The sequence below is a fragment of the Lipomyces oligophaga genome, assembly GCF_038497815.1.
Source record: "Lipomyces oligophaga strain CBS 7107 unplaced genomic scaffold V1516scaffold_8, whole genome shotgun sequence".
In the NCBI taxonomy this organism is placed as follows: Eukaryota; Fungi; Ascomycota; class Lipomycetes; order Lipomycetales; family Lipomycetaceae; genus Lipomyces; species [Lipomyces] oligophaga.
This window is the reverse complement of record NW_027117792.1, coordinates 143,714-171,355: the sequence shown is the minus strand read 5'-3', so window position 1 is coordinate 171,355 and position 27,642 is coordinate 143,714. Positions and strand designations below refer to the sequence as shown.

General features: G+C 43.4%; 11 protein-coding genes across 11 annotated transcripts; 6 read left to right on the top strand and 5 right to left on the bottom strand.

Moving 5' to 3' along the window:
- Positions 1-410: 410 nt before the first annotated feature.
- On the top strand, positions 411-2,645 carry V1516DRAFT_629355 (uncharacterized protein; the record flags this gene model as incomplete). Its single annotated transcript, XM_066919884.1, has 4 exons — positions 411-544; positions 638-1,804; positions 2,039-2,346; positions 2,545-2,645. The coding sequence occupies 4 exons, from the start codon at positions 411-413 to the stop codon at positions 2,643-2,645; spliced, it is 1,710 nt and encodes a 569-aa protein (XP_066775302.1).
- Positions 2,646-3,223: 578 nt separating this feature from the next.
- V1516DRAFT_687529 (uncharacterized protein) lies at positions 3,224-5,580 on the bottom strand (the record flags this gene model as incomplete). The annotated part of the gene is made up of 2 exons (XM_066923734.1): positions 3,224-5,470; positions 5,545-5,580. 2 exons carry the CDS (start codon positions 5,578-5,580, stop codon positions 3,224-3,226), a joined length of 2,283 nt encoding a protein of 760 aa, XP_066775301.1.
- A 904-nt stretch (positions 5,581-6,484) lies between these two features.
- On the top strand, positions 6,485-6,797 carry V1516DRAFT_666340 (GGL domain-containing protein; the record flags this gene model as incomplete). The annotated part of the gene is made up of 2 exons (XM_066920739.1): positions 6,485-6,627; positions 6,677-6,797. 2 exons carry the CDS (start codon positions 6,485-6,487, stop codon positions 6,795-6,797), a joined length of 264 nt encoding a protein of 87 aa, XP_066775300.1.
- A 290-nt stretch (positions 6,798-7,087) lies between these two features.
- On the bottom strand, positions 7,088-7,804 carry V1516DRAFT_697211 (Longin-like domain-containing protein; the record flags this gene model as incomplete). Its single annotated transcript, XM_066924078.1, has 4 exons — positions 7,088-7,190; positions 7,245-7,409; positions 7,474-7,696; positions 7,768-7,804. The coding sequence occupies 4 exons, from the start codon at positions 7,802-7,804 to the stop codon at positions 7,088-7,090; spliced, it is 528 nt and encodes a 175-aa protein (XP_066775299.1).
- A 1,402-nt stretch (positions 7,805-9,206) lies between these two features.
- V1516DRAFT_697210 (kinase-like domain-containing protein) lies at positions 9,207-10,379 on the top strand (the record flags this gene model as incomplete). The annotated part of the gene is made up of 2 exons (XM_066924077.1): positions 9,207-9,404; positions 9,474-10,379. The coding sequence occupies 2 exons, from the start codon at positions 9,207-9,209 to the stop codon at positions 10,377-10,379; spliced, it is 1,104 nt and encodes a 367-aa protein (XP_066775298.1).
- An 812-nt stretch (positions 10,380-11,191) lies between these two features.
- On the top strand, positions 11,192-15,985 carry V1516DRAFT_680829 (ABC-2 type transporter-domain-containing protein). The gene has a single exon (XM_066923163.1). The coding sequence runs from the start codon at positions 11,261-11,263 to the stop codon at positions 15,713-15,715; it is 4,455 nt and encodes a 1,484-aa protein (XP_066775297.1). The 5' UTR covers positions 11,192-11,260; the 3' UTR covers positions 15,716-15,985.
- A 689-nt stretch (positions 15,986-16,674) lies between these two features.
- V1516DRAFT_629267 (uncharacterized protein) lies at positions 16,675-17,788 on the top strand (the record flags this gene model as incomplete). The annotated part of the gene is made up of 2 exons (XM_066919881.1): positions 16,675-16,945; positions 17,022-17,788. The coding sequence occupies 2 exons, from the start codon at positions 16,675-16,677 to the stop codon at positions 17,786-17,788; spliced, it is 1,038 nt and encodes a 345-aa protein (XP_066775296.1).
- Positions 17,789-18,069: 281 nt separating this feature from the next.
- On the bottom strand, positions 18,070-19,760 carry V1516DRAFT_687524 (Metallo-dependent phosphatase-like protein; the record flags this gene model as incomplete). Its single annotated transcript, XM_066923733.1, has 2 exons — positions 18,070-19,160; positions 19,211-19,760. 2 exons carry the CDS (start codon positions 19,758-19,760, stop codon positions 18,070-18,072), a joined length of 1,641 nt encoding a protein of 546 aa, XP_066775295.1.
- A 1,305-nt stretch (positions 19,761-21,065) lies between these two features.
- Positions 21,066-23,169, bottom strand: V1516DRAFT_687523 (ENTH domain-containing protein; the record flags this gene model as incomplete). Its single annotated transcript, XM_066923732.1, has 6 exons — positions 21,066-22,489; positions 22,559-22,700; positions 22,752-22,830; positions 22,885-22,954; positions 22,995-23,060; positions 23,094-23,169. The coding sequence occupies 6 exons, from the start codon at positions 23,167-23,169 to the stop codon at positions 21,066-21,068; spliced, it is 1,857 nt and encodes a 618-aa protein (XP_066775294.1).
- A 370-nt stretch (positions 23,170-23,539) lies between these two features.
- On the top strand, positions 23,540-25,970 carry V1516DRAFT_680817 (uncharacterized protein). The gene is made up of 5 exons (XM_066923162.1): positions 23,540-23,745; positions 23,842-23,911; positions 24,001-24,079; positions 24,161-24,299; positions 24,411-25,970. The coding sequence occupies exons 1-5, from the start codon at positions 23,670-23,672 to the stop codon at positions 25,505-25,507; spliced, it is 1,461 nt and encodes a 486-aa protein (XP_066775293.1). The 5' UTR covers positions 23,540-23,669; the 3' UTR covers positions 25,508-25,970.
- On the bottom strand, positions 25,737-27,639 carry V1516DRAFT_680813 (uncharacterized protein). Its single transcript, XM_066923161.1, has 4 exons — positions 27,381-27,639; positions 27,224-27,293; positions 27,085-27,163; positions 25,737-27,031 (listed from the first exon to the last, which is right to left on the bottom strand). The coding sequence occupies exons 1-4, from the start codon at positions 27,457-27,459 to the stop codon at positions 25,925-25,927; spliced, it is 1,335 nt and encodes a 444-aa protein (XP_066775292.1). The 5' UTR covers positions 27,460-27,639; the 3' UTR covers positions 25,737-25,924.
- Between the last annotated feature and the right edge of the window lie 3 nt (positions 27,640-27,642).

The following is a 27,642-nucleotide window of genomic DNA, read 5'->3' as shown; positions in this document are numbered from 1 at the left end:
CAGTATCTGCTTGCTGTGCATGACCTCATCGAGTCTGCCCGAGGACCGCTTGTCTCCCACCCCGTATACACGAACCAACTTGTTTGCCTATGCAAACCCTGTCTCGTTACAAATTTCTAACATCTTTTGCTAGACCATTCGCTGCCCTTGTTTCTCTCCTTTTTCTTGCCTATAGATCTGAAGTGATGTTGTCGAATATGTCCTACTCGCGTCTGTTATAGAAGTCGATTCGCGCTTGATTACTGTTTCTTGTGGTCTTGATCAAGTACTTGTCACTACAGGACAAGCTCCTATATCCCTCACACAAACACTTGCTCTTATTGCTTGTTCGCATTTCTTCTGCGTCCCGTTTCTTTGCTACTCTCAGATTAAGAATATCAAAGCATTTGTACTCAAGATATATTTATATCATGCAAGTTATCAAGAATATTTTCCGCCAGTCGTCTCGGACGTACGTCGACGAAGAGGCCAGTGACGAGCTGGATGAGCCGCCGGACTTGCATTGCAAAGACTCCAACACAGATCTACACGAGGCCATTTCTCAGTCGCAAGGCTTAGAACCTCTACTATTCGAGAAATCAGATTCTCTTTCGCTTTTATCTCTCACAGACTCTTCTCTGCCGGACTTTCGCCGCAGAGAGGTAGCTATCCAGTCTCCAAGACCTCAGTCTTCGCTTTTGACAAAAATGCTGGCATCGCCTACTCTGACCTCTGATGGTGCCTCGACATGTACTAATAGCACAGGTCTTGATGCACTTTCGGACTGCAGTATGGCATCTCGCACCACTACTCCTACTCCTCCGCCGACCTCCACTGTCCATGTCTCTGCACCCCCTCCCCCAGCTACCAAAAGTATTATGCGCTCTTCCTCTACAATTTTGGTCGCTCCGGATGCAGCCAAAAAGTCCTGTACTATAACGTTTGCTTGCCGACCAACAACGAGCGATGCAGATACCAGTGGTTATTCGGATTGCGAACCTCATTTTCCTGCCTTGCTTGCTCATCCCCAGCCTCAGCGCATCCTTCGTGTGGATGATGTTCTTCAAAAAGAGCGCGTTATCTCTAGATTGAACGCTGAGTTGGATGATGAAATTGCGGGTGAGGATGACGATAATGAGGATCGTGATCTAGCGAACGAAGCTGAGAATGACGATGAAGCTGACGAAGACGATGGGGAAGACGAAGATGAAGACGAAGATGACGACGAAGATGACGACGAGGATGACGACGAAGACGAAGATGAAGATGACGAGGACAATGAAGACCAAGATGAAAATGCCGAAGAATTGGAAGATGAAGACGATGTTCCTGAAGTGGAAGAAGATGGCGAGGACATTGGTTTGAAATTGACTTCAGAGTCTACCTCTGTAATCAATGACTGTGAGTCGGAGTCTGACTTCTCCGATATTTCTCATCATTCAGTCGTTTCAGACGGTGGATATGCCTCGGATGCTTCAGGAGACGACGATTTTGATGGTTTTCATTCTCCTCGTATGGTATCAACTGAGCATCATATCCGTCATGATATCCCTTCCGGCTCATTTTTCGAGTCCGCTAAGCATCGTTGTATTCGTACTCGAACTTTGAGGCCGGCAACTCCTCCAGCAAATATGGTTCCTGATCCTACTGATTTTGTTTGTGGAACTTTCGACGAAGATCGTCCCATTGAGGCGGCTTATTTTTCGGCCTTGGAGGAACGTGCCCGTTCGAGGAAGGAGCCTTGCCCTCAAGATATTGACCCTTCATTTCCTGAGGAAGTCAGTGATTTCGGACTTTCCGAAGGTGAGAACTGTCAGAATAGAAAGTCTCCAAGGACAACACAACGCAGCACATCGCCAGCTCCGGCACTTTGCAAATCTATGAGTCGTAACAAATCATGCACAGTCGCTGCTAAATTGACCGCAAAGGCCGTAGCTGCTGCTGCTGCTGCTGTTGCTCTCAAGAAGAATTCTCTTAGTTTAGCTACTGGGGCTGCAGCTAAAAAACTAGAGACAGCTACTACAAATACAGCTTCGGTTAAATCTGCTTCAGTGCAGAGGCGATGCCGTTCTCCACCACCGAATTCATCTAGATTACGACCTACATCTGCACAGAGACCTGTCCGTATTTATCCGGTTCCCTGTTCACCACATAAGTCTCGCACGAATATTCCGCAAGGATCTCTCGGTGCTAAGGCAGCTAGTTTTCAGGATAGACGTGATCGTTCGTTATTGCTGAATATGTCATTAGCGCGTCCAAAAAATAATTCCAAGCGAGTCGAACGTGGCGCTATTGATATTGTCAAGGGTCTCGAGCGTAAGAACCGGCGTCGGCGGGAAGTCAGACGAAAACTTCAAACTTCAAATTGTATTGCAGGTCGTCAAATTGGGCCCGACATTAGTGATTCTTCGACTAAGCCGCAAGAGATTTCTGGACCGGTCGCAGTTCCTTTAGGATTGCTTCGATCTTCGCCCAATGATCATAACCGAAACCATCATCACCACAGCAATCATCATCATCACCATCATCATCGTCGCCATAATCATGACCAGACACAGAAGTTAGATATAATGCCTGGTGAAGGCGTAGAAAAAATGCGTCAATTAGGATTAGTTGCTCTCAAAAGAGGCGAAAATCCGTATTCCGAATGGATGCTTTCTGTATAATCAAATCTTTTTCTTTTATCATGACTAAAAAGTGTTATGGAGTTTGTTTTATTTTATATTTATCATTATTATAATTTTTATTTATCTTTTTTCTCGTCTGTATAATATTTCCAAAGTAATGTGGTTATGAAATGATATTTATGCTATGATCTGATTTCAATTAATACGAGTCCCAATGTGACCCCGGTCAAAGTCTGTTTTTAAGTGAAAGCACAACAGTTACCGCAACAATTTCAAAGAGAAAATTATTTCAGGCAGATACGACATTTCTGGATATATTCAAAGGACTACCCCATATACATGACAGATTGAAAGCAACAATATGCCTAATAACTTTAAAATTAAATGAAGAATTGCTTCAAATTTCTCCTTGTCCACTACCTAAACCGTAACTTCTAATCATTTTCTTATCAACGAATAACAGAAAAATCGGCAATTAAAGTATAATGGAAACAAAAACAAACAAGCGGACAATGGTGACAGGAATAAGACAGAATGAAAGAAAACTATAATTTTAAGTTTATATAAAACCAATTGCTTTTAAGCAAACCCCAATCTCAGCACTTTAAATATCTTATCTAATGCAAAAATCGATCTTTGAATTCTTCATAATCGCCAACCATTCTATGCAATCGCTTTTTAAGTAATTGACGAGCTTCGTAATTTGCACGAGCAGTTTCAACCTGTTGTTTCCGTCGTTCAACATGTAACTTCTTGTCAAGTTCCTTTTGCTTTTCGTAGTCTTCATCCAATAATGGCAACTCTTTCTTACGATATGCACGCTCAAGGTGGTCGATTCGCTTCGTAGTTATCCGCAATCTTTCTTGCATCTCTTTCTGCTTCTTTTCGGTCTGCTCAGATTGTACTTCTCGCAGCTTATCAGTATCCATGCCTTCCAAGCTCTCAGGATCAATCTTGATACCAGCTGCAGCCATTTCTTCCGCAAGCTTACGCTTCTCTTGGTCTCGAATAGCATCTTGCTCCCGGCGAATCCGCTCCAGTTCACGTTTGCGCATTTCCTCAGCAAGTCGTTCTTGCTCTTGTTGCTGCTCTTGCTGCTGCTTAAGCATTCTCTTCTTAGTCTCATCTTCCTCCCGCTTCTGAAGAATCGACTCGGCCTCTTTCGCACGTCCTTCAATAACTTTCTTTCGTTCAAGAGTAGCATTACGCTCTTCTTCAACTCCAACAATCGCTCGTTGAATCGCAGTATCGCGAGCGGCGGCACGGCCCCGAAGATAGTCATCATCAACAATATTGACTACCGCAAACAGTGATTTTCCAAGACGAGACAATTCGCCACGCACAATCTCGGATGGAGTTGGCTGCAAAGAAGCAATAGCGCCACTTTCAACTTTGGTCGACGCATAAACATCACTCTCGAAAGTGATTGAATCTTCAGCATGATTTACTCGAATTGAAAGCTCACCTTTCTTGCATCCATTCATAATGAACTTTTCAATCGTAATTCGACTAACTTCAAAAGGAGCAGGGAAATTCACAAGCTTCAGGACAAAGCTGAGCTTAACTGCATCATAAACCTGAGATAACTGCTGAAACAATCGTGTTAGAATAACTTGATGTAAAGGTGCAATATAACGAGCAAGCTCCTCATTAGCAGAGATAGCAGAAAGAATAGGAGTAATTTTCTTGCAAATAGAAAGCGGATGAAAATCTACTTCCAAAATAGAGTATAATCCCTTGATTTCAGGAGAAACACGGCTAAGGAGACCGCGGACAAGAGCATCATGGATTAATGAAACACGGGTTGGAGCCTGAGTGAGATTCAGTAGCCCGGATAGACGAGCGTTTTTTGGTTTCGACTCATCAAGATCAAGCATACCAGCTCGGACTCGAGAAGTGCTAATGACAGGAATAGCAAGTGCGGAAAGTAAAACAGTGGTAGCAATCTCTGTAAGTTCTTCATCTGACAAGGCAGTCTTTCCTTGCATACGAATGTTGTAATACATGCTTGCAGCTGCAGCATGGAACAAAAAGTTATCTGAAACGAGGAAAATCTTGGAAAGCTTATCGTAGTAGTTGGCCATCATAGCAGGCTTTGCTGGTCGCTTCGATAAGGTCAAAAGAGTATGTACATCTTCTACTGAACGGAAGGCTTCTTGCCAAAGCTCAAGCTCCACAGCAGCGTTCAACTGAGCAAATCGAGCATCGAGATGACGCTGGAGTGTGTCTGGGTCATTGAGATTGATGGCATGAACTTGCGATGAATTCTTAGCTGCACTCTGCAAATGATTGCGAAGCATTTCACACAGACGCCGAAACTCTGTCTTTCGGTTAAACTTCAAACAAAATTGGAAGGCACTGGTGGTTGTCTGCTGATACATGATCTCAAGCCTGGCGTTGTTCCTCAGAATTTCAAGAACAGTACGGTAAGCTTCCCACAAAAACTTCAACCAAGGCGTGACGACAGCACGGTCAGTACGGTCTTTGGACTGATCGGTTGAAACCGTAGAGAGCATGATCGATTCGGGGGTCTCACCGGCTTCAAGATCATCGATTGCATCGACAGCGAGACGATCAGCTTGCTCCTGGGCCTCTGCAACTTTCTGCTTAGAGAGATCGATGAATTTTTTCAAAACGATCTCAATGGAACCAACTGAAGTATTCTGGGCGACATTCTTATATGTATGTAAACCTTCTTTCGCGAGCTTACCCTTCCGAAGCTGGACACAGAGCTCCACAAAGCGAAGCATCACGGGCTCTAGAGATGCAATGGGGGTATTACGGGTCCTCTTGGAAGTAATGATCTCATGAAGTAAGTTAAGTGCATCCCCAGACTGATCGACTGCGAGCAGTTCTTCAGCACGCTTGACAAATGATTAGCAGATAATTCACGGAAATTAGCTCGCACACACGAGCAAGACAACAGATGTCTTCTTACCTTAAGAACGTTCTCTGGACGAACATGGGGCGCCATATTGCAAAACACGGAATCAAATCTAGAATAACAAGCTGAAAAGAAATAAAAGTGCTGAAATCGTCTGTGCAAGTAACTAAACCAAACACTAGAACGACAGCGAAGTAGCTTTTCGTGTTCTCTTCAGTTCAATACTGTCTTGATTTTAGCTCGATCAACTCGCAATTTTTTTTTCTTTTCGGCGCAGAGTGTTCCCGATTATGGCGTAAAGACGACAACGTACAATATGGCTTAATCATGATACTGTGAGACGCTTATGCCCAGATATATCTGATCTCATTCCTTAGCGAACGGCATCAGATAATATGTTGACTGGAATCGCAAAAGATAAATATAATTATATATCTTGCTCCTCAGAAGAATCTGTGATTTTTAAAGTCAATGAGATAAATTTGTGTGATTTTTGAAAACATTTTTTTCGTGCTTTGCTTTTGTTTAGATCTCATCGGCTTGAGCTCTGTGTCGGGAGTGGACACGGGAGGATCAGATCCAAAGCCAGCCTCAAAAGAAATTAGATCGCCTTGGTGCATTTATCACTACCAATCACAATTAGCTTACCCGTCATAACGATCAATTAGTTGTTGCAGTTTAATTTCAGACAAGGCCGCGCTCGGTCAATTGTGTGTTTACTGGCTGTTCTGATCATCGATCAATTGCGGTTTGACGGCCCCACGATATAGACAGGAATTGTAATCGTGATTCTTCAATTTTTCCTTCTCATTCTGCACATTTTAAACAGTGTCATCCAAGATCTGGCTATCGCTTCAATATCTGATTTTTTGATTGAGTACAGAAGCTGATTTTTATTCGCTCTATTCCAGAATAGTCTCAGTCGATCTCTGAATATCTGCTTTCAACAGCAAATTTCCGCATATTCTGGCGCGATATAGAAAATACTAAAATAATGGTTGCATACGGAAATGCAGGCGCCGTACGGAGTGATCGTGGAAATCCTGAAATTAAATTACAACGGATGTGCTTGGTGCGCGATCAAGTTATGGACGAACTGAATCGTGACAGAGTTGCATCTTCACAGTCCTGTAATCGGTATGTTCGAGTGCGAGTTATTGCCTAGGAATTATTATTAATTAATTAGAATTATACAATATACCAAAAGTACTAGTGACTATATGTTGCCATCATCCTGGGGCGATCGAGAAAAGCATGAAGATCCATATAATCCGCAAGTTAAGGATAGCTGCTGCACAATTTCGTGAATTTGGTTTTGTTTTTTAATCCCGATGCCCTCTAGACTTTGCTCTGCTTAATGTTCTAAATTTTGGCATTTTTTTTATTCTTCCATCTGTTTATGTTCCAGTTTGCAAGGACAAGGGGATCAAGAATTTCTGACATATACTCTCCTACTATTTTGTTCGAAAAGAATTGAGCAGAACTATTTTGGTGTTTGGATTGGTAGTTTTTTGGGTTTGCATTAGTTTAATAAATTGTTAGTCATCAGAAATTCATGAGTCTGTCATTCATGGGCTAGATACAAGTAAAAAGTTGCCTAATCAAATATTGCCAGTGGCCGTAAAAACCTGTCTAAACCAAGAGAGAATAATTCGTTATTTACACCCTCTCCTCCAATATGCTCGGGCGGACTAAGTGGACTTTATTCCAAACGTAAGTAGATACGAAAAGAAGAACCATTTTATGAGACTTACTTCTTAACAACATATTCCACAAATAGCCCGGCGTAGATTTGCTCCAAGATTGGCCTTACACCCTCAACCGAAAGATCTGTGATCATAACAAACCTTAGATTTGTCAGAGTTTCGAAGAAATGGAGCCTATATTTGCTTGTCTTGTATGTGAAAAACGCTTCCTTTCTGTCACGCTCCGTTAGCCCATCATAACGTATCATCTGTTTTCTCTATCAAAGGAACAATATACTCTCCCGATAATTTGGATACAATATTTCGCAGCGAAAATACAACACCAAAAACTAGTTTGACTTCATCGTCGACAGCTAAAGGCTCATTGCTCCTTTTTGGCGGCCCTTCAGAGGCTCGCACTTTTGGCGGCAACAGACCGTCAGCATTGGTCTTCCGTGCGATCTGAGAGCTCTGAAGAACTCTTTCCGGATGCTTAAAATCTCGATGAAATATACATTCACCTATTTTTCGTAGTTAGTAACTGGAGCATTCAGAGATCAAATATACGCTAAATCAAATCTCCTTGACATACAATGCCTGTCAAAAATGTAAAAATTGTATATAGTCATGATCAAGGACTTTTTGAATCACAAATATCCTCCTATTATAGGAAAATAATAAGCGACCAAAAGGATAATATGGTCCAGGTTGAGTAGTATACTGTGTTCTGCTTTCTACCAGATCAACGATCTAGGGCAAGTCAATTGACTTGTAGATATGAATTACATAATATAATCACATGATATTGCTAGTTATCCAATATTGGAATATATTATACCTATTCATGAAGCGGTAAGTGAGCGACTGAGAAAGTATGGTATTTTGCAATCTGTTGATTCTAAGACGATTCAAATAAATTGGTTCTAATTTGATAAAAGAGAGAAATAATCGTAAATATTTTGCCTCTTCAAGCAATATTGAAGTAGGTTCGCTTGGTTACCCGATAGGGAAGACTGTAAGATCAAGCTTTTTATCTACATCCACAAGCGGCTTCGCAAATATCAAGAAGTGTACGAGAAATAACTCACGGCATGAAAACAGATCTCAGCTGACTCAGCTGACAACTCTGAATATAGAACAATTATTTCAGGCTACAACTAAAAGTACCATATTTGTTAGTTCCACGTCTGTTCCGAATTGGCCGACGCAGTGATATAGTTTTTCTGCGCCTGAGGCTTGTCTGGGAGCTGGAACATGGAACAAAGAGAGACAAGGACAGGAACAGAGCGCCGCATGGCTCAGGGTTCTGTCAGATAGCTCGTAGAGTCTCAATTCTTTCAGTCTGTTTAGTTGCTATATCGAGATAGTCATATTTCGCAGACGAAAGCGTAAATCAACTGCAATTGGTGACCAAAAACGCTCTACCGAACGGAAATACTCGAAACGAAAGGCTTTTTGCTGGAGGGCAAATTGTGGCTTACTGAGGTTGCTAGCAATAACTGTTCGGCCGATATTGTGCTGAAAGCTTTGCGCGCAAATACAGACAGAGGGAGGTAGAAATCTCACTGATCAATCACCAATCTCAAAACTTTACATTCTTGAGAGCAGATATATCTTGATCAGCGGATTTGATTGCTATCTATTACACTTGGTAGAATTTTCTACATAGCAGTTCGCAGAAGATCACTCAATAATTGTGCTACATCTACACTAGCTCCGACTTGTGTCACGCAATTTTGAGTGGATTGACTGGGACGAAGAAATAAGGCGAGAATATTAGATCCGGAGGATTTTAGCCTTTTAAGAATTACGCGACTACTAGTTACTGACTGGTGGAGAATGCAACTAAATCACAAGTTGAATGCCCTGCGCAAGAATGCCCCACCCATGATATTTATTGTACCTGAAGGGTCAGAAGAAGGCAGTAGCTCATCGACAGACCTGTCCATCACACCTACAGAGGACAACTTGGCACAAACCACTGCTGCAATGAGATTAACAGATAGATCGCGACAAATAATACAAAGTGGGATGCGTTCACCGACCCGTCAACATTCACGACCGCCATCCTCGCCGAGAAGAGAAATCAAGGAGACTCTAGATGCACGATTAACTATGCTGGGCGCCGACAAATATCGTGTGAATCAATACGAGGTGAATGAAGAAGTTGGCCGAGGATCTTTTGGGGCGGTTTATCGAGTCATAGATACTATTACGAATCAAGAATATGTATGTCTAGCTGAAATCGGGAAAATCGGTTTCTGATGTCATGGATGCTCATCTAACCGATTTCACTAGGCCATGAAGGAAATTTCTAAATCACGATTACGAAGACAAAATAATTCTCAATTGCTGCGGGCCCGGGCGCCGGGAGGAAATGGCATTCGTGGACTAGGAGGAGTCAAAGGCAGTGCGAACAAAAATCCAATAGACTTTATCCGACCGGAGATTGCAATTCTCAAAAAGCTCCATCATGTCAATGTCGCAGATTTAGTAGAGGTATTGGACGATCCTGAAGGAGACTCGATATACATGGTGCTGGAATGGTGTGCGCATGGCGTTCTGATGAAGGTTTCTCTGGATGAGCCAGCTGTGCCATATTCTGAAGAACAATGTAGACTCTACTTTCGTGATCTAATATTAGGGATAGAATATCTTCACTCCCAAGGGGTTGTGCATCGTGATATCAAACCGGACAATCTACTGCTAGACGAAGATGACGTTCTAAAGATAGTGGACTTTGGTGTGTCAGAAATGTTTGAGCGGGATCGCGAGGAAGGTGATATGGTTATACGTCATGCTGGAAGTCCAGCGTTTATCGCGCCAGAACAATGTGCTATCCCTCGTGTAGAGTATTCCGGTCGCGCGGCAGATATTTGGTCCATGGGTGTGACGCTCTACTGCTTGATTACAGGGAAATTACCTTTTACAGGCGAGAGCCAAGTCGAAATTTATTCAAGCATCGAGCTCGGCGATTATTCTCCGCTCCCCGTAGGCTGCTCGCCGTCTTTGCAGCGGCTTTTGAAGCTGCTTCTCGAGCACGACTTTCGCAGGCGCATTACCATGAAGGAGCTACGAAATGATGACTGGGTTACTGCGGCGGGGGAAGACGAGCTGCTTTCATATGAAGAGAACGTATCTGATGGAGTCAGCAAAGTAACCGGCCCAGATCTTGCTGCGGCAATACGCGGTGTTGCTTCCTGATTTAGGTTGTGAAGGCTGATACAGTTGACTGTTGTTGTTGCTGTTGCTGTTACTGTTTCTGTTGCGGATGAGGTAGAGTTTTTTCCTTTTCTTAGGAAGTACTTTGCTGGTGGCTTACTATTTCCGACTAGACTCAGGGGAGCATGGTACATAGTCAAAGTAATCCTCAAACATTCTTTTATCCACAGACGAGCGAAAAAGCTGACCGCGCTGACCTCAGTTTGTTTTAGTCATCTAAAGCCCTACTTCTCGCTCGCCCGGGAAGACCTTTTTCCGGCTCGGATACAACCTACTTCCGAGACGACAACATAACGCAAGAGGTTCGGAGAAAAGATATGCTTGTGGTTCGCGGGATTTTATTTACATCTCCTTGCTTGTGTTACGTCCTCTCTATAGGCCAAAGACAGCATATATCTTTTTGTCACATACTGTCACGTACTTGAGAACGGTATTTTGCTCGTCATCATCCATTGTCCGCGGATCTTGCAAGGAACAGGAATAGAAAATGAACGTGTTGAACTGAGTCTCTCAAAACTCTATCGACGCACACAAGGCAAGCGAGCCGCTACTTGTAACCTTTGTCTGTCTAAAAATCGGAATCTCTCGGATGGTTGATTTGCCCTCAAAAAACGGCATTCACGTGACTTGTATTCGGATGCACGGCGGATCTCGGCCAGCGGAGGAACTCCCAGACCGCGTAAGCCGCTGGAAACGTGGCTTCGCGGACTAACAATTACTTGTTCGGTTTGTGATGAACGGTAGTCAAGGCTATATATTATGTTCTCCTAGTTTGCGCTTCCGGATGTCAAAAGCTGTACAATTCTCTTTAGCTATCCGAAACATCATATTGGTCTGATCTGGTATTCAGTGCTCGAATCAACATGGTTGACGATTATCGAGAGAACGACATCATTGATGTCGAAAACCAGCGTGAGGAAGATCTCGATGCGCTGCACATGAAAAACATCCACGAAGTGGATAAAGATCAGCTTGCAGCTTTGTCTCGAACACTCTCAAGAAGATCCAAAACAAATGTAGATGAAGGTCTTTCGGATGATGATAAAGGTCTGGAGGCTGTTCTTCGTCGTCAGATAAACGCAAATACTCGTGATGGCATTCTCGACCGTGCTATCGGCGTCAAGTTCAAAGGTCTCTCAGTTTACGGTGTTGACATGTCCACAACTTCGCTTTTCACTTTGAGCGAGGTTCTTATGGCCCCTTTGCGGATTGGCAACCTCTTTTCTAAGTCCAAAGTTCAGCATCGTGCTCTTATCCGCGACTTCCATGGAGTTATTGACAAGGGAGAGATGCTCCTCGTTTTAGGTCGTCCTGGTGCAGGTTGCTCGACTTTCCTTCGTACTCTTGCTGGCGAGACTGACGCCTATACAAATGTGGAAGGCGAATTGGCTTACGATGGTATTGATCAAAAAACTATGAAGCAGCGGTTTAAAGGTGATTTACTTTATTCTGCAGAGACTGACGAACACATGCCTACTCTCAATGTTTCTCAGACTCTTAGTTTTGCTGCTGAAGTTAAATCTCCTTATGTTCGTTCTGGCAATGTGTCTCGCGATGAGTTCATTAAAGACACGCGCGACATTCTGGCTACTGTGTTTGGTCTAACTCATACCTATAATACTCCAGTGGGTAACGATTTTGTTCGTGGTGTTTCTGGTGGTGAGCGAAAACGTGTTTCTCTTGCTGAAGTTCTTGCCGGCCGTGCCAATTTCGTGTGCTGGGATAATTCTACTCGTGGTCTGGATGCTTCGACAGCTCTTGAATATACAGAAACTATCCGTACCGTGACCAATTTGTTGCAGAACACCGCGGTTGTCGCTATTTATCAGGCTGGTGAAAACATTTACAATTTGTTCGATAAAGTTACTGTGATTCACACTGGTCGTCAAATTTATTTTGGTCATATTTCAAAGGCAAAGCAGTTCTTCGTTGATATGGGTTACTATTGTCCTCCTCGTCAAACTACTGCTGAATTTCTCACTGCTATTACTGATCCTGCTGGTCGTTTTGTTCGAGAGGGCTATGAAAATAGAGTTCCTGTTACCGCTGATGAGTTTGAAACCTATTGGAAAAATTCTCCCGAGTTTCAAGAGATTCAGAATGAGATCAGTCAATATGAGGCGTCTATCTCTGGTGACGATAAGTTGAACGAATTGAACGCTTCTGCTTCTCAAGAGCGTTCAAAGGGATTTCTCAAGAGAAACAAGTCTCCATATGTTCTATCGATTGGTCGCCAGCTATTGGCTCTTATCCGTCGTGGTTTCCAGCGTCAAAGAGGAAATAGAGCTTTCACTATTAGCAGTCTTGTGGCCTCGTTTACGCAATCGCTTATCTTTGGTTCTTTGTTCTATAATATCCCTAAAACGGTGGCTGGTTCTTTTTCGCGAGGCGGTATCATTTTCTTCGCTATCCTTTTCTTCACTTTAAACGCTATCGCTGAGATGGCTATGCAGTATCCTGATCGAAAAGTCGTTGAAAAACAAAAACGGTTCGCATTTTATCATCCTGGTCTTCAAGCGTTAGCTTATCTCATTACTACTTTCCCGGAGCGCTTCGCAGCGATTACCATTTTCGAATTGATTCTTTACTTCATGACTAATCTAAATCGCAAGCCAGGACAGTTTTTCATTTTCTATCTATTTGTTCAGCTTACAACACTGACAATGGTTGCTTTTTTCCAGATGGTTTCTTCTTTTTCACCTACCCTTGAGGCAGCAAACGCCATTGCAGGTATGAGTGTTTTACTTGTTTTCATCTATGCAGGTTATTTGATTCCTCGACCTCTTATGAAAGTCTGGTTCAGTTGGATGACTCGTATGAATCCTGTTTCATACAGTTTCGAAGCCTTAATGGCGAACGAGTTTCATGGGGCGGAAATAGATTGTACCGCGTCAATGATTCCTCAAGGTGAGGGCATCTCGCTTGCAAATCAAGTCTGTTCTTCTGCTGGAGGCAAGACTAGTCAAATTTATGTACTAGGTGATGATTATGTCAAAATATCCTTCTTGTATAAGTTTTCTCACGTTTGGAGAAATTTCGGTATTTTGATTGTTTTCTTTATTGCCTTTGTTATTATGTACATGGTTGGTACTGAAATTATGAGTCCTGCTGCGACCAAAGGTGATGTTCTCATTTTCAGACGAGGATATGTTCCAGAAGTTTTGGAAGAGAAGGAAAAGAATGCTGTTGCTGCCGGTGTTGTTCGTGATGCGGCTCAAAAATCGAGTGGTTCGTCGTCGTCTTCTACTGTTGAGGCTGATTCTCCCAAAGAAACGGCCGTTATCGAAGACGGTGACGTTATAGGAAAGATTCCATCGCGCGTTAATTCTTCACTTCGAATGACTGAAATTTTCTCCTGGCAGCATGTTAACTACACTGTTACATTGCCGAATGGTGAAGACCGTCAGCTTCTGTGTGATGTTCAAGGATTTACCAAGCCTGGAACTATGACTGCACTTATGGGTGAATCTGGTGCTGGTAAAACCACTTTGCTTAATACGCTTGCACAGCGAATCGATGTCGGTGTTATCACCGGAGATATGCTTGTTGATGGTAAGGCATTGAGCGCCGGATTCAAGAGACGCACTGGTTATGTTCAGCAGCAGGATTTGCATGTTGCTGAGACGACCGTTCGCGAAGCCTTGAGATTTGCAGCTTTATTACGCCAGCCTGCTTCTGTCCCTACTCAGGAGAAATATGATTATGTTGAGACTGTCATTGAGATGCTTGGTATGGAAAGTTATGCTGAAGCCATTGTCGGAAACCTTGGAGCCGGCTTGAATGTTGAGCAACGCAAAAAATTGTCTGTCGGTGTAGAACTTGCGTCGAAGCCTTCTCTGCTTCTTTTCCTTGATGAGCCTACATCTGGACTTGATTCGCAATCAGCTTGGGCCATTGTTCAGCTTCTCCGCCGTCTGGCAAATGCTGGTCAGTCTATTCTATGTACTATTCATCAGCCTTCGGCCACTCTTTTCGAAGAGTTCGATAGATTGTTACTTTTGAAGAAAGGTGGAAAGACTGTTTATTTCGGCGATATTGGTACAAATTCTCGAACTCTTGTTAACTACTTTGAGACGCAAGGTGCCCCTAAGTGTGGTTCTGATGAGAATCCTGCAGAGTATATTTTGAATTGTATTGGAGCTGGTGCTACTGCTGTCACTGATCGTGATTGGTATGATGTCTGGACGGCGTCAGAAAATTTCTCTAAGGTCACTCGTGAGATTGAAGAATTACATGCTGAATTAAGTCAATTGCCTGCTCAGCAGACTGGAAAAGATTATACTGGCAGGTTCGCTGTACCTTGGACTACTCAGGCCAGAGCAGTTATTACTCGAACATTCCAACAATATTGGCGAAACCCAAGTTATATTATGGCGAAGGGCATGCTGTACATTGTCAGTGGTCTTTATATCGGTTTTTCATTTTGGGATACGAAATTCACTATTCAAGGTGTTTCTAATTTGCTTTTTGGTGTTTTCTTGCCTATTGTTCTTGCTGCTCCTCTCATGAATCAAATGCAACCTCAAGTATTGAACATCCGTGAATTATATCTCGCGAGAGAAGCTGCTTCAAATACATACCATTGGTCGTGCCTGCAGCTTTCTACTTTAGTTGCGGAGATGCCTTTTAACATTGTTCTATCGACTATCCAATTCTGCTGCTTTTACTTTCCTGTTCACTTCTTTAGAGAGGCTTCGCGTGCTGGATTTTACTACTTGGTGTTCTGCATTTTATATCCGATGTTTTGGGCATCTTTTGGTATTTCTATGACAGTCATGGCTCCCAATGCGGCAACTGCTAACATCATTACATCTGTGATGTTTTCGATGATTTTGTCGTTTTCTGGTATTTTCCAGCCATATTCCCTGTTTCCCGGATTTTGGAAATTCATGTACCGAGTTTCCCCATACACTTACTTCATTGAATCTCTTTTGTCCACTGTTTTGCATGATGGTGTAGTTACCTGCTCCGAAAGTGAGTTGAGCATTTTCCAGCCTCCTTCTGGTCAGACGTGCTATGAATTTGCTGGTGCTTATGCTACGGAAAATATGGCGAAATTGTCTAATCCTAATGCTACATCCGATTGTGGTTACTGCCGATGGACTGTTGCCGACCAGTATTTGACTCAGGTCAATATTAAGTACTCTCATCGCTGGCGTAACGTTGGGTTTATTTGTGCTTTCATTTTGTTCAATGTTGCGTTTACCTTTGTTGGATTCAAACTTTTCCAGGCGTCTCACTGGAGTCTTCCGAAGTTTGGTAAGAAGAAGGCTGCGCCTGCTGTCAAGAAGACAGAATCAGATGCAGAGAAGGTTTAGAGTGCACGTTCGAGTGTATATTTGCGTCTGATTTTAAGTTTTACGTTATAGAGAGGGAAGGATGAAATGCTCTCCACTCAAATGTCAGTTCGAAAGAGAACTGGAAGCAAGTTATTATAGTATCACAGGGTTTTATCTAACTAATATATATATAAAGTACACATTTAAGAATTAAGTAGGTCCGCAGTAGATACAGTAATTAGTTGCTGGTTGTACTGCAGCTGAGGCTTGCTGTCATAGGAAGATATGGAAGTGCTGTGGAGAAGGAAGAAACTTTTGGTAGAGGAAAAGATTTAAGATCCAGCATTTTTCTTGATCCATTTTCTGGCAAAACCTGGGTAAGTCAGAGTCGTGGTAACATCAATCGTAACTGATTGGCTTTTCTACGCCTGTTCCATACACAATTGGTCACCCGAGCATCCCAGACAGGTTAAATACCAAGGCCAGGGTCCTGGACAGTTCCTGGGCACTCTCAACACGTGCGTGGATTGGGTGGGAAACGCGACTTTGGCGCGCAGAGAAAGTACAGGGGACACAGACTGCCCCTTATGGGAAGAGCGCGCGAGAGTTCAAGGGCAGAGGAGTAAACAAAAGAAAAACTGGCCGATTCCAGTCGATTTGGCTGTTCAGTTTTAGCCAGAGCAGGCGAACCTAGAGGCATATGCTGGGCAGAGATTCCAGCAGACTATCCGGACCTGCGCAGTCAGTTCGAGGAAGAATGCTTCCTCGCCTTCTGTCACTTTTTTTGTTTTTACACAAGATTTAATAATGTTGCCTGGAGGCCAGACCCTGCGTATTTCGCAATCCGAGTCTACCATTTCGGGAACAAAAAGGAGGACTATAAAGCAGTAGGCTTTCCGGACACTTCTCGACTTTGGCCGGGCGGATTACAAGGACGCGGTTTCTACTACTACTCATAGTGTCTAGATATATACATATATATACATAGTTATCCATTCATGAAGTTCTCTTGCTCAATCCTCGCAGTACTAGCTGCCTTTACGTCTGCTGCTTGCGCAACAGGTAATGTTCGCATGCTCACATGGGTCGTCAAGCCGGATTCCGCGCCAAATGATGGTATTTCTGTTAACGAAACCATCAGCTCGTTGAACTCGACTGTGCCTAACGACAGCGAGATGAACTACTATGCAAACTACACTCAACTCGCCTGGTCCACTCGTCGTATTGCTGTTGCTAATGAGGTTTTGTTCAACAAGGTCCAGGTTTTTGGTAGGTTAACAGGGCGTTGCCATTGATAGGCTAGCGAGTATGCATCTCCGGAAATACTAACAGAAATGTGCTTTAGCCATTCAAGGTGTTTACACTCGTCAGATGACCGACCTCATTGAGCTCCTTGGTTCTAACTGGGTTTATGAGGGTGTTGGACGTGATGATGGTGTCGAGAGCGGAGAATACGTTGCGGTCTTCTACGATACCGACTATATAAAGTCCTTATCCTATGATGTGTTTTGGTTATCGAATACTCCTGCGACTGTTTCCAAGTACTCTGGTGCTGGATCGTATCGTATTGCGACCGTTGTAAAGCTCTCGCTGATTTCCACCGGCGATGATTTTACTGTGATTTCCACCCATCTCGATGATGCTTCCAACGATGCCCGAAAGGTTGGTGCGTCTTTAATCCGTTATCGTGCTGCTTATGAAGCTTCCTTAAAAGGCGAGCCAGTTTTCCTTTTGGGCTGTCTTAACTCGTCTCCTGGCGACTCCAGCGCAGATGCTTATGAAATCTCGACCGGTACCGAGGATATGGTTAGCATTAACTCGGATTTCTCTGCCAACTATACCTCTGCCATTTCTAATTCCTTCTACTTCATTGATGTTCTTGATGCAACCAAACCCGAACGTCGCAGTGGTCATTTTTCTACAGTTTCGGGATGGAACAAGATTGGAGATACTTCTTCATTCGAACGCAGCTCGTTTGGCTTTGGCTCTTCTACCGGCGGCTGGCTCGCTCAGAGATATCGTGTCGGAGAGAACTTCTTTGATGATGAGTATCATCAGAGTCTTCATCGTCCTCTCTACTTCGATGTTTCCGTTGGTGTTCCTGCCATGTAGACTACTTTCCTGTAGAAACAAAATAGCGAAAGGATCTGTGAATATATATAGTGAAATTACTATTTAGTTAATTTTTTCTGAGCGATTAATTTCGACTGATATCCTAATCAGTAGCCTAGGAGTCATGGCCATCTCTGAACAGACCTACGATAACCGACTCGCTTAGTAGAATTAAAGTTTATCAATTTTTGTTGGCCGTTCAAAAATTATCCCCACACAAATAATTCAAAATTTCATTTTTCTCGACCTTTAACAAATCTCTATATTTCTCATCCTATAATCTAAAAAATCATTGCTAGAACTGCAAGTAATCCGCCAATAAAGACAGGTGCGCTCAATGCCGCTGCTCCGTTGGTAGTTTCTACCGCAGCGGATGGAATAGTACTGCTAACAATTGAGACGTTGGAAGTTCCCGTACCGCTGGAAGTACTCTCCCCAGAGCACGTGTGGTTGCGATACAAAGTAGCAGTATCAAGTATCGAGCCATTGGCAGATGCAATGAATTCATGCGTAAGATGCGTGCAGTTGTGAAATGTTAACTTAGACCAGCCGAAAGTCGAATTCTGCAGATATCGAGAGTACGAGTTAATCGGATCCTGATACTCTGAAAGACCGTGGTAGTGTCCACCAGCACCATTAAGAATATATAAAGGCGCAGATGGATTGTTGAGCTCGTTAGGATCCGCAACTCCATCTCGCATCGGTGCATTGCGCTCGTACATATGAATATGTCCGTAAAACACAATATCAACCTCATATTTCAGTAACAGCGGCTCGAACGCAAGCTTACAGTTCCAGCAAATAGTGTTCGAAACATTCTTTCCAGAAGCATACCAGGGGCGATGGCCATAGACTACAATCCAAGGGGTCAACGTGCGATTAACGCTTGCAAGATCCTTCTCTAGCCAATCAATTTGTTCATTTTCATAAGATCCGAATGGTCCCGAATGCATGTCTTCGGGACCATCAACATCATCTTCACCGATGAGACCATTTCCAAGATCTGTCTCCGTGTTGATAGCAACATAGTGAACCATACCATGATCGAAAGAGTACCAAAAATTGCCAACCCCACCAGACTCTTCACCGGGCATAGAAAAGTGGTTGATATAACTAGTAAAATTGCGTTGAGCTTCAGGACAAATAGACAAGTCATACGTGGTCCCGTTAATAGTCGTTCCTCCTTCATCACAATTAGACTCGTGATTACCAGGCGCAACCATGTAAGGTCTGACCGAAGTAACGGGTTGCAGTTCGTCATAATACTGGTTAAGCAACCGGTTGTACCATTCAACACCTTCATCGAACGAGATGTTCAGATATCCTTGACCCCATTCAGTCAGCCAGGTATCAGCGTACGCAAGATCGCCAGCTAGACATTGTTAATCATATTGCTATTTCAAATAAAATACCACCACTTACGATGAAGAAGTAGATCGAAACCATCGACATAACGAGAAAGAGACTGCATAGTGTTGCTGTCTTCGTCTGTAATCGTTGGATAATCGCTCTCCACTGACTCGCCATAAGGACCCATGACACCCATATCGATAACAACACCAATCGAATAGGGCGTGTAGTCACCGACAGGACGGGAAGTCTTAAAAGTATAAGCAGATAATTCATGACAGCCGTAGCAGTTGGTATTCGAAACAGTGTAGTAATACGTAGTGTCCGGTTTCAAGCCAGTGATTTTGACATGGTGGGCCCATGTAGGAGATGTCTCAAAAGTACGAGAAGATCCAGTGGCCTTGCTGTCAAGATTCCAGGGATCTTCTCCATAAAAAACCGTGGGCTCTTTGATGGAGCCAAAAGTGTTCCAGGACACGGTCATACCAGTAGGACCTGCATATGCAAGACGATGCTGTAAAGGCTCGACCTTGTTCTCGGGAACTGATCCTGGGATATTGATTTGTGCCGCAACCTGTATAACAAGCCCCGCAGCAGCTGTAATAACATTGAGAAACTTCATTGCTGTTAGTTGATATATTTTGAGAAGTTTGCTCAGAGCAGGAAACTCTCAGATATTTGAATTGAAAGCGACTCATCAAATGCATGATCAATTACATTACTTATTCCGGCCGAGAGCTCGCTCTAGCAAGAACTTGATCTCCAAGTAAGACATCGTATGTCTCTAATTACCTCCACGTGCATTATCTGACTGAAATTGAAGGATAACAGATCTGTGAAGTCCGAGGGAATAATCATGCAGAGAGCGGAGAAGAGGCGATCATGCAGTACTACATCCAGCCATTATTGGACACTCACAGCCAACTAGCCAATAACACACGTCTAATTAGAATGAATGAATAGATAAGAATTTGTCAGCAAAAAATAAATAATAATCTATTTCCAGCTGAGCATGGTAAAGTGAGTCTGCTGCATTTGACAATGATGTATTCTTCAAATACGCGAACCTGTGGGTAAGCCGTAGCAGATGGTCAAGCCAATTACCGCAAGGACCAGTTGAAAAGACAGCAGATCTTAAGTCGTTTAATGAACCAACCAGAGCTCTTAGGACGCCATGTACTGAACTGAGTTGGCTATCGATGAGCGATGATTGGTGAGAGAGAAACCATGGCTTCTCGAGGGTTTCTCGTTATCGGAAGCTCTTTTCACATTCGACTTTGCAGCTTAATTGACCGCCGAAAACGGGCCAGTCCATCACAATTAAGCTTTGGATAGCAATCTTGGCTGTACGGCTAAATCAAATGCTTGAATATTACTTTGTTTTTTGTGCTGCAAAGACCTAGTTCTCTATGCATTAGTGCTACAGTTGCACTCAAAGTCCCAGCAGAACAGAGCTTACAGGATCATTTTGACCCCGATCCTTCAAGTTGTCTTTGAGTTAGTCTTGATCATCATCAATTCTTTTGGCTATCGCTCGAGCCTTACAACAGAACCCATGCAAGAACTCTTCTTGGTGGACTTACTCCGCACTCCCCCGACCTATTTCCAAGCCAGCCATTCACATTGAGTATCGAGGGCACACCTCTCTTGATGCAGATTGGGACTCCCAGAAGCACCCAAATCAAACTTTCCTATTTGACTAACTTTCTCAGTAGTTTAGGCACATTTTGGATTGAACACGGGAAAAAAAGACTACCAAAATTTCATTGCTTCAAAATTAAATGAAACCAGCCCACCAAACATTAACTGACTAAAAATAACACAACGAGAATAACAACAACAGCAACAACAATAATAATAATAAGTAACCATCAAGTAATAGAGAACAGAAAGGAAATAAAAAACCAGATCGACAAGCACATTTGGTTTAAATCAAATCTTCATTCGTCATTATCGTCGGAGCTACCAAAAGGCCAGACGGATTTTGATTGGGAGTTGGCGGGGCCGTTGCACCGTAGGCAAACGGATTATTGGAGTGCTTGGTTGGCTCGATGAGGTTGCCTGAAGGTGCCGCGAACGGAGATACAGCATTAGTGTTATTAGAATATGCATTACCACCCGCACCATACCCACTTGCGGGAGCTTGTTGCTGTGACATGCCAGGTTGGAACGGCGAGTTTGAATATGCAGATTGAATGAAACCTGTCGACATTGGCTGTTGGGGTAGAAATGGATCGTACGTGCCCATCTGTTGAGGCTGCTGCTGGAACTGCGTAGGTTGTTGTCGAGAAAATGGAGAATTCGTATTTAAAGTCAATTGCTGGCTGGTATTATTTATATCACTACTGAACGGTGAATAGCCATTGACTGGGTTGGTCGAAGACTGGGTTTGGCCAGTGGATTGCTGAAATGTGGAATTAGTATGCGGCTGCGAGATAGGAGCAAACGGCGAAGTAGATGACTGAATAGGATAATTCGAGTTCGAGTTCGTAGCAGCATTAGCAGGGGACGCGAATGACTGTTGTGCCGTCGGATAGCCAGATGTGAGTGTGTTGGTGCTAAAGGGTGAATTATACGGGTACGACGAAGCTTGCTCATTCGAACCGTATGTAGATTGCACTGCAAATGGAGACGACGTTGAGTTGAGTTGTGCGCTTGCGGATCCTGACTGAACCGAAGAAGGCATTGAAGTTTGAGTCGTACTTTCATATGAAAAAGTAGTCGAAGAATAAGGCTGTGAAACGAAAGCATTTCCGGCGAATTGGTTAGACGAGCTCACCGGAGGGTTGCTCTGATTCATCGGAACTACTGTAGGAGTGTTCCCAAATATATCAATCAACAAGTCTGCGTTGCTTTTCGGAGCTTCGGGCTGCAAGCTAGATGGTTGACTAGTGGTCATATATGACGGAACTGATGGGCCTGCACTGTTATTATAACCATACAAAGCTGTGGGAGCCTGTACAGGAGAGTTCAATTGCTGCTCCTGCTGTTTCTTTTGAAGCGCTTCCTGCTCGCTCAAAAAAATTGCACGTTTCAAGTCCTCATCATTTTCATCAACCATATAGTCGCGCTCTCGGCGACGACTTTCCTCTTCGCTAGCTGTCAATTTGCTTTCCTGGATCGCAGCCTGTATCTCAGGGTCATTGTCTACTGTTCGGGTCCGTGTAGGTGCATCTGGCCTACGTGAAGACGACAAGCTATTTCCCCTGTCTAACCTGGAACCGGGATACCGTAGATCAGCTGAATACGGCATTCGGTTAGGAGGAGGCGTGTGGGAAGTTGACGCACGGAGAGTACGTATACCTTCTTCATTATCCAATAAAGAATACAGCTCCTTTGCCTTCGATCTTACTAAAACAGAGCATAGATCAGTATCTACTTCTATATGCTTTAACCTTCACAATACGTCATCATACTTACCGTTCTTTCCCTTGTCAGAGTTGTCGAGATCATCCATGTAGACAAACTCTCGCAAAGTCTTGATATGTGGTCTACGCCGACGAGCCCACACCACCATGTCATCGGAGCCATACTCCAGAAGATAAGTTACTAAGTCAAGGGCCTTCGAGGATCAGAAATACAGCCGGTGAAATTTTAAATAAGTTAAACGCACCTTACAGACGTGGAGCCAATTCTTGCCCTTGTCGTTGAGACGGCGCTCAATCATATTTTGAAGATCAAGAACAAGAGATCTAGATAATGTAAGCCAATCAGAAATGCAGTAAACCGCTCATAGCTCAGCTCACTTATTGTATGTCATATCTGCTATATCCCGGAGATCCTCCGGGGATGGAGGATATTCATCGTTGCTTGTAGCTACAAAAGAATAGTGTCAGAATCAAAAACCAGAACAAACCAAGTCGGGGAATAGCCAAATAATACACCTGCATTGGTGAATCTCGAGTGGAGTCGAGTTTCGGATCTGGGTTGTCATAGACAAAACAAAATAACCTACCATTTCGAACCTTCACTTCAGCAACACTATAGCCATTCGTAACGTTTTTGATTGAGCGAATGATGGACTTCGACATCATGGAGTAAAAGTCGAACTAATCGGCGGTCGAGATCAGACACGCAATCAGCTTTGAACAAAAGCGTTGCTTTAGGAGGCGGCGACAGCAACGTCGAACCAATGTAATCAAAATTCTTGAATAGGCCGAATCTACTTTGGACTAGCTAATCAGTTGCCTTCTCTGAATCTAGCTCAGTTTCCTGCAGTTTCAAACCTGGAGTTAGCTGCTGCGCTCTATTTGTGTCGCCTAAACCCGTGAAGTGCTCAGATGGGACCTAACTGGGCGAGCCCAGTTGGTGCACTGCCCATTACTCTTCGTTTGTGGCATAAACAAAGCACCAAATGATCATCTACCAACGCCATAGATTTACGAGGCGACTGGGAGCCATAATGAGAGGTCTTCTCCGCAGCAATCTAAGAAAAGATTGCCATTATGACATTCTGGCTGCTTACGTTTACGTTCTTTAGTCAGCTTTGTTCGCCTCAAACAAGAGAATTATTTGTTCTTGATCTGCCGAAATGTCTAAATCAATTGTTCGTTCGATAAAAAATGTCACGAATGGCTACACTTCTGCCCAAGTCAAAGTCCGAAATGGTACGTTGTTCTGGTTGGTCCATCCAGATGATCACAATCTTGATCACCGAGGCAGTGGACTGGCTTATCTGGTTCCTCGGCTAACTGTTTTTCCAGCTACGAGTAATGACACCTGGGGTCCTAGTGGCGTGGACATGGATGAGATTGCTCAGCTTACATATGATAGGTATGTCGCGCTATCGCTACAATAATGCATATCTTTTTGTGATCACAGCCTTTCGCTTGCTTTTCAGTGGGTAGATTCTAATTTCATAGCGCAACCTTCTTGGAGATTATGGACATGATTGACCGACGACTCAATGACAAGGGTAAAAACTGGCGTCACGTTCTAAAGGTTTGTTTGTTTCTTATTTCTTCGATTAGATTTAGTTTTTATCAATTAATTTGCTGTGTTGCCGATTCTAATATTCGACAGGCACTTATGCTCCTCGACTACTGCCTCCATGTTGGCTCTGAAAACTGTGTTCGATGGTCCAAGGACAATCTATATGTCATAAAGACCCTACGTGAATTTCAGTATATTGATGAAGAGAACCATGACCAAGGTCTTGCTGGTAAGTACTTCTGTCATTCTTCCCGCGCTCTAAACTGCGGCTCTATGTGATGCCGAGCCGCTCAGCGGAAGATGATGTGCAACAGATGAAAGAAGTTTTAACATAATGCAGTTCGGACAAAGGCTAAGGAGCTCACTTCATTTTTGAACGACGATGAGCGGATTAGAACCGCACGTGCGAACCGTCATCTAATGCGCGAACGTATGTCCCGTCCTGGTGACGACATGTTCCGAGGAAGTGGCAGTAGTCCAATAAGACCTGGCCGAAGCGAGCGTGAACGAGGGAATGGAAGTGGAGGAGGTCGTTCTCGTCGTAATACAGGCGCTAATGATCGTGAAGACTCTGACCTTCGACGAGCAATTGAGGAGAGTAAAATTAGCGCACGGGAAGATGAACGGCGGCGGATTGTTCGTGCAAGTGGAGAATATGATTCTGCTGATTACTCAAATGGAGATATCGGAAATGCGAACGGGAACAATATTCAATCTGGTATTTCGCGACCGAATACTCAGTCTGCAAGTGTCGATTCGGCTAATTTGATTGACTTTGGTGAAGACGAGTCCCAGCAGCAGTCGCAGTATTTGACTGTCTACAATACTGGTGCCGTGGGTCAAGTCTCTCCTCAATATACAGGTTCAGTATCTTCGGGTACGCCAATGGGAACCATTTCTCCTGCTGGCGTGATTTCTCCCATGTATACTGGTATTTACCAGCAACCACAACAAACTGGCATAGTATATCAGCAACAGACTGGCTATCAGCAACCGCAAGCAACGGGTTATCAGCAAACACAAGCGACTGGCTATCAGCAACCTCAAGCAACTGGATTCCAACAACCCCAGGCAACTGGATACCAGTTCCAGCAACAGCAACAGACACAATCTCAGACCCAGCAACCTCAGACTACTGTAGCCATCCCTCAGGCGACTGGTTTGGCATCTCAATCAAACGGTCTGATGCAGCAGCCGACTGGCATTACCTATCAACAAACCGGCTTTGCTCAGCAACCTCAATTCACGGGATATGGATTTGGTGGATATTCGAGTCAGCAGCAGCAGCCAAGCTCGCTAGCACCAATTCCAACAGGATACCAGTCAAATCAGGCATATATTTCGCAACAGCAGCAGCAGCAGCAGTACCTTCCTCATGTTAGCTCACCCTTGGCGCCGCAGCAAACTGGAGTCAACAATCCTTTCAGACAGCAATAGGCTCTGCTTCAGTTTATTTCACGATCCTAGATTCAAATTAAGTGGTTGATAATTAAGTAAACAAAGTTTACTAATTCATACTGTTCTTTTGTGTACGATTTTTTGTTTCCGGCGCTTGCTTTTGTTGTCGTGTTTGATGTTGTTAAGCTTTTTTCTTTTTGGTTTAACGGGTAGACTTCATTTTTGCTAGTTTAGTTTACTGTTTTCATTGTTTCCATATTGCTTTGACATGATATTACTTTTCAATTTTTTTTTGATTTGTGCTACTAAAAAATGAGAGGCTAGTAAAGATGTCGGCTATTTGAAGCTTTTAATTTGAATATAATTCAATTATTCGTCTTCACCTGATTAACACAAAAGTAGAGATATACAAAATATATATGACCGTAGCTTCCATAGCGCCTCATTTTCATACTATTAATACAAAGGAATCAAAGGATGTTGTTGACCAGCTTGCTGTGGTTGTATTGGAGTACCTTTCATTTGAGTGATATAACCAGTTGGCTGTAGAGCTAGAGGTGATTGATTCTGGTAGGGAATCTGTGGATGTAGGAATGGAGTAGGAAATTGAGATTGTTGAATACACTGGATTCCTGTATTTGAATTGTTTAGAGGTTGAAAACCAGTTTGCTGATAGACAATTGGATGAGGCTGCTGCTGGATTCCGGTCATAGGAGGATACTGAGAAATTGGATATCCGGTAGGAGTCTGAGAGATCATACCCGGCTGGAAAGATATGATTGACGGTACATCTGTACTTGGAGTTTTCGGAAGTTGCTGCTGCTGAGCGAATGTTGGGCCGGGCTGAACTCTCACTACGCCAAAAGTGGTAGGAGCAGTAGTTTGTCGTTCTGCTGAACGCATGGTATCAATACTAGAATCAGTTCTGTCTAAATTAGTCGTATCATAGTGAATACTATTTTTTTTTCTCTGTTCGGACACCTGGTCTTTTTTTGCCATAGCTCGACTATTGAAACGGCTGCGCAGAGCATCCAACTCTTGCTCTTTGTCATTCTTTGATTTGGCACTGTTCTCGTGGTGACGGTTCATTTTTGAAGGTGATCTTGAAAGACGTGAACTTCGACGGTCTAAATGTTCCTTGTATTGTGCTTTCGAACTACTATTTGAAGTCCGAGAAGAACCAAAACCGGAAGAAGGACCCGCATGTCGGATAACCTCCCTGTCTTTATCCGAAAAATCCAGACCAGTATCATCGTCATCATTCTCACGCAGTCTTGGTCGATGACTCGTTGAGAATGAAACACTGGTGAAATTTGTCCCGTAGCGCGTGATTTTCATCTGCACATTATCACGATTATTGCGCTCATCGTGAAGTCTGTCATCGTCATAAAGAAGCCGTAGAAGATCGCGAGACTTTTGACGAATAACCTCGCCACAATCTCGGCTGACCTCATCAATATATACAAACTCTTTAAGAGTCTTGAAAATGTAGATATTATCTCTACTCCAGTCTACTACCTCTTCTGACCCTATGTGAACGCAATAATCTAGTACTATCAACGCCTATACAAATTTAGAAGTTAAAGCTCGAGAACCAAGTCAGACAATAAAAATACCTTCAACACATGGCGCCAATTTCGTCCCTTGTCGTTTAGTCGCTTTTCTAGCATTGACATGATTTCAACAAAACAAGCTCTAGCCAAGGTTGTCAGCTGCAATGCCTTCTCACATTTCAAATCAGATGAAATTACATACTGATCAAAAGTCATAGAAGCAATCTCTGCAAGATCACAACCGAAAGGTCCAAAATCTTCATTACACGTAGCTGAAAAGTTTGTAAAAAGGTAGACGGTTAGTAATGCAACTCGTGAATGAGCTAGTCAGCCAGCACTGGACAACAGTTCACACTTACCATCGCGAACAAGTACTTGCGCATGAGAATACCAGTTCGTGACATTCTTGATAGATCGCACGAGTTGTCTAGTTGCCATTTTATTCTTATTTGTATATTTTATTCTACTTTTATTCCAGTAAAGTTCTACAGGCTCTACACAATTGTTTTACCGGTCTTCCTTCGTTGATCCCGCTTCTTATATATAATAATTATATCCTCACGAGCTCATCGCTACCGGTATTCGGCTCTGTCGGAAGAACTCCCAACCGGTACCAGCCGC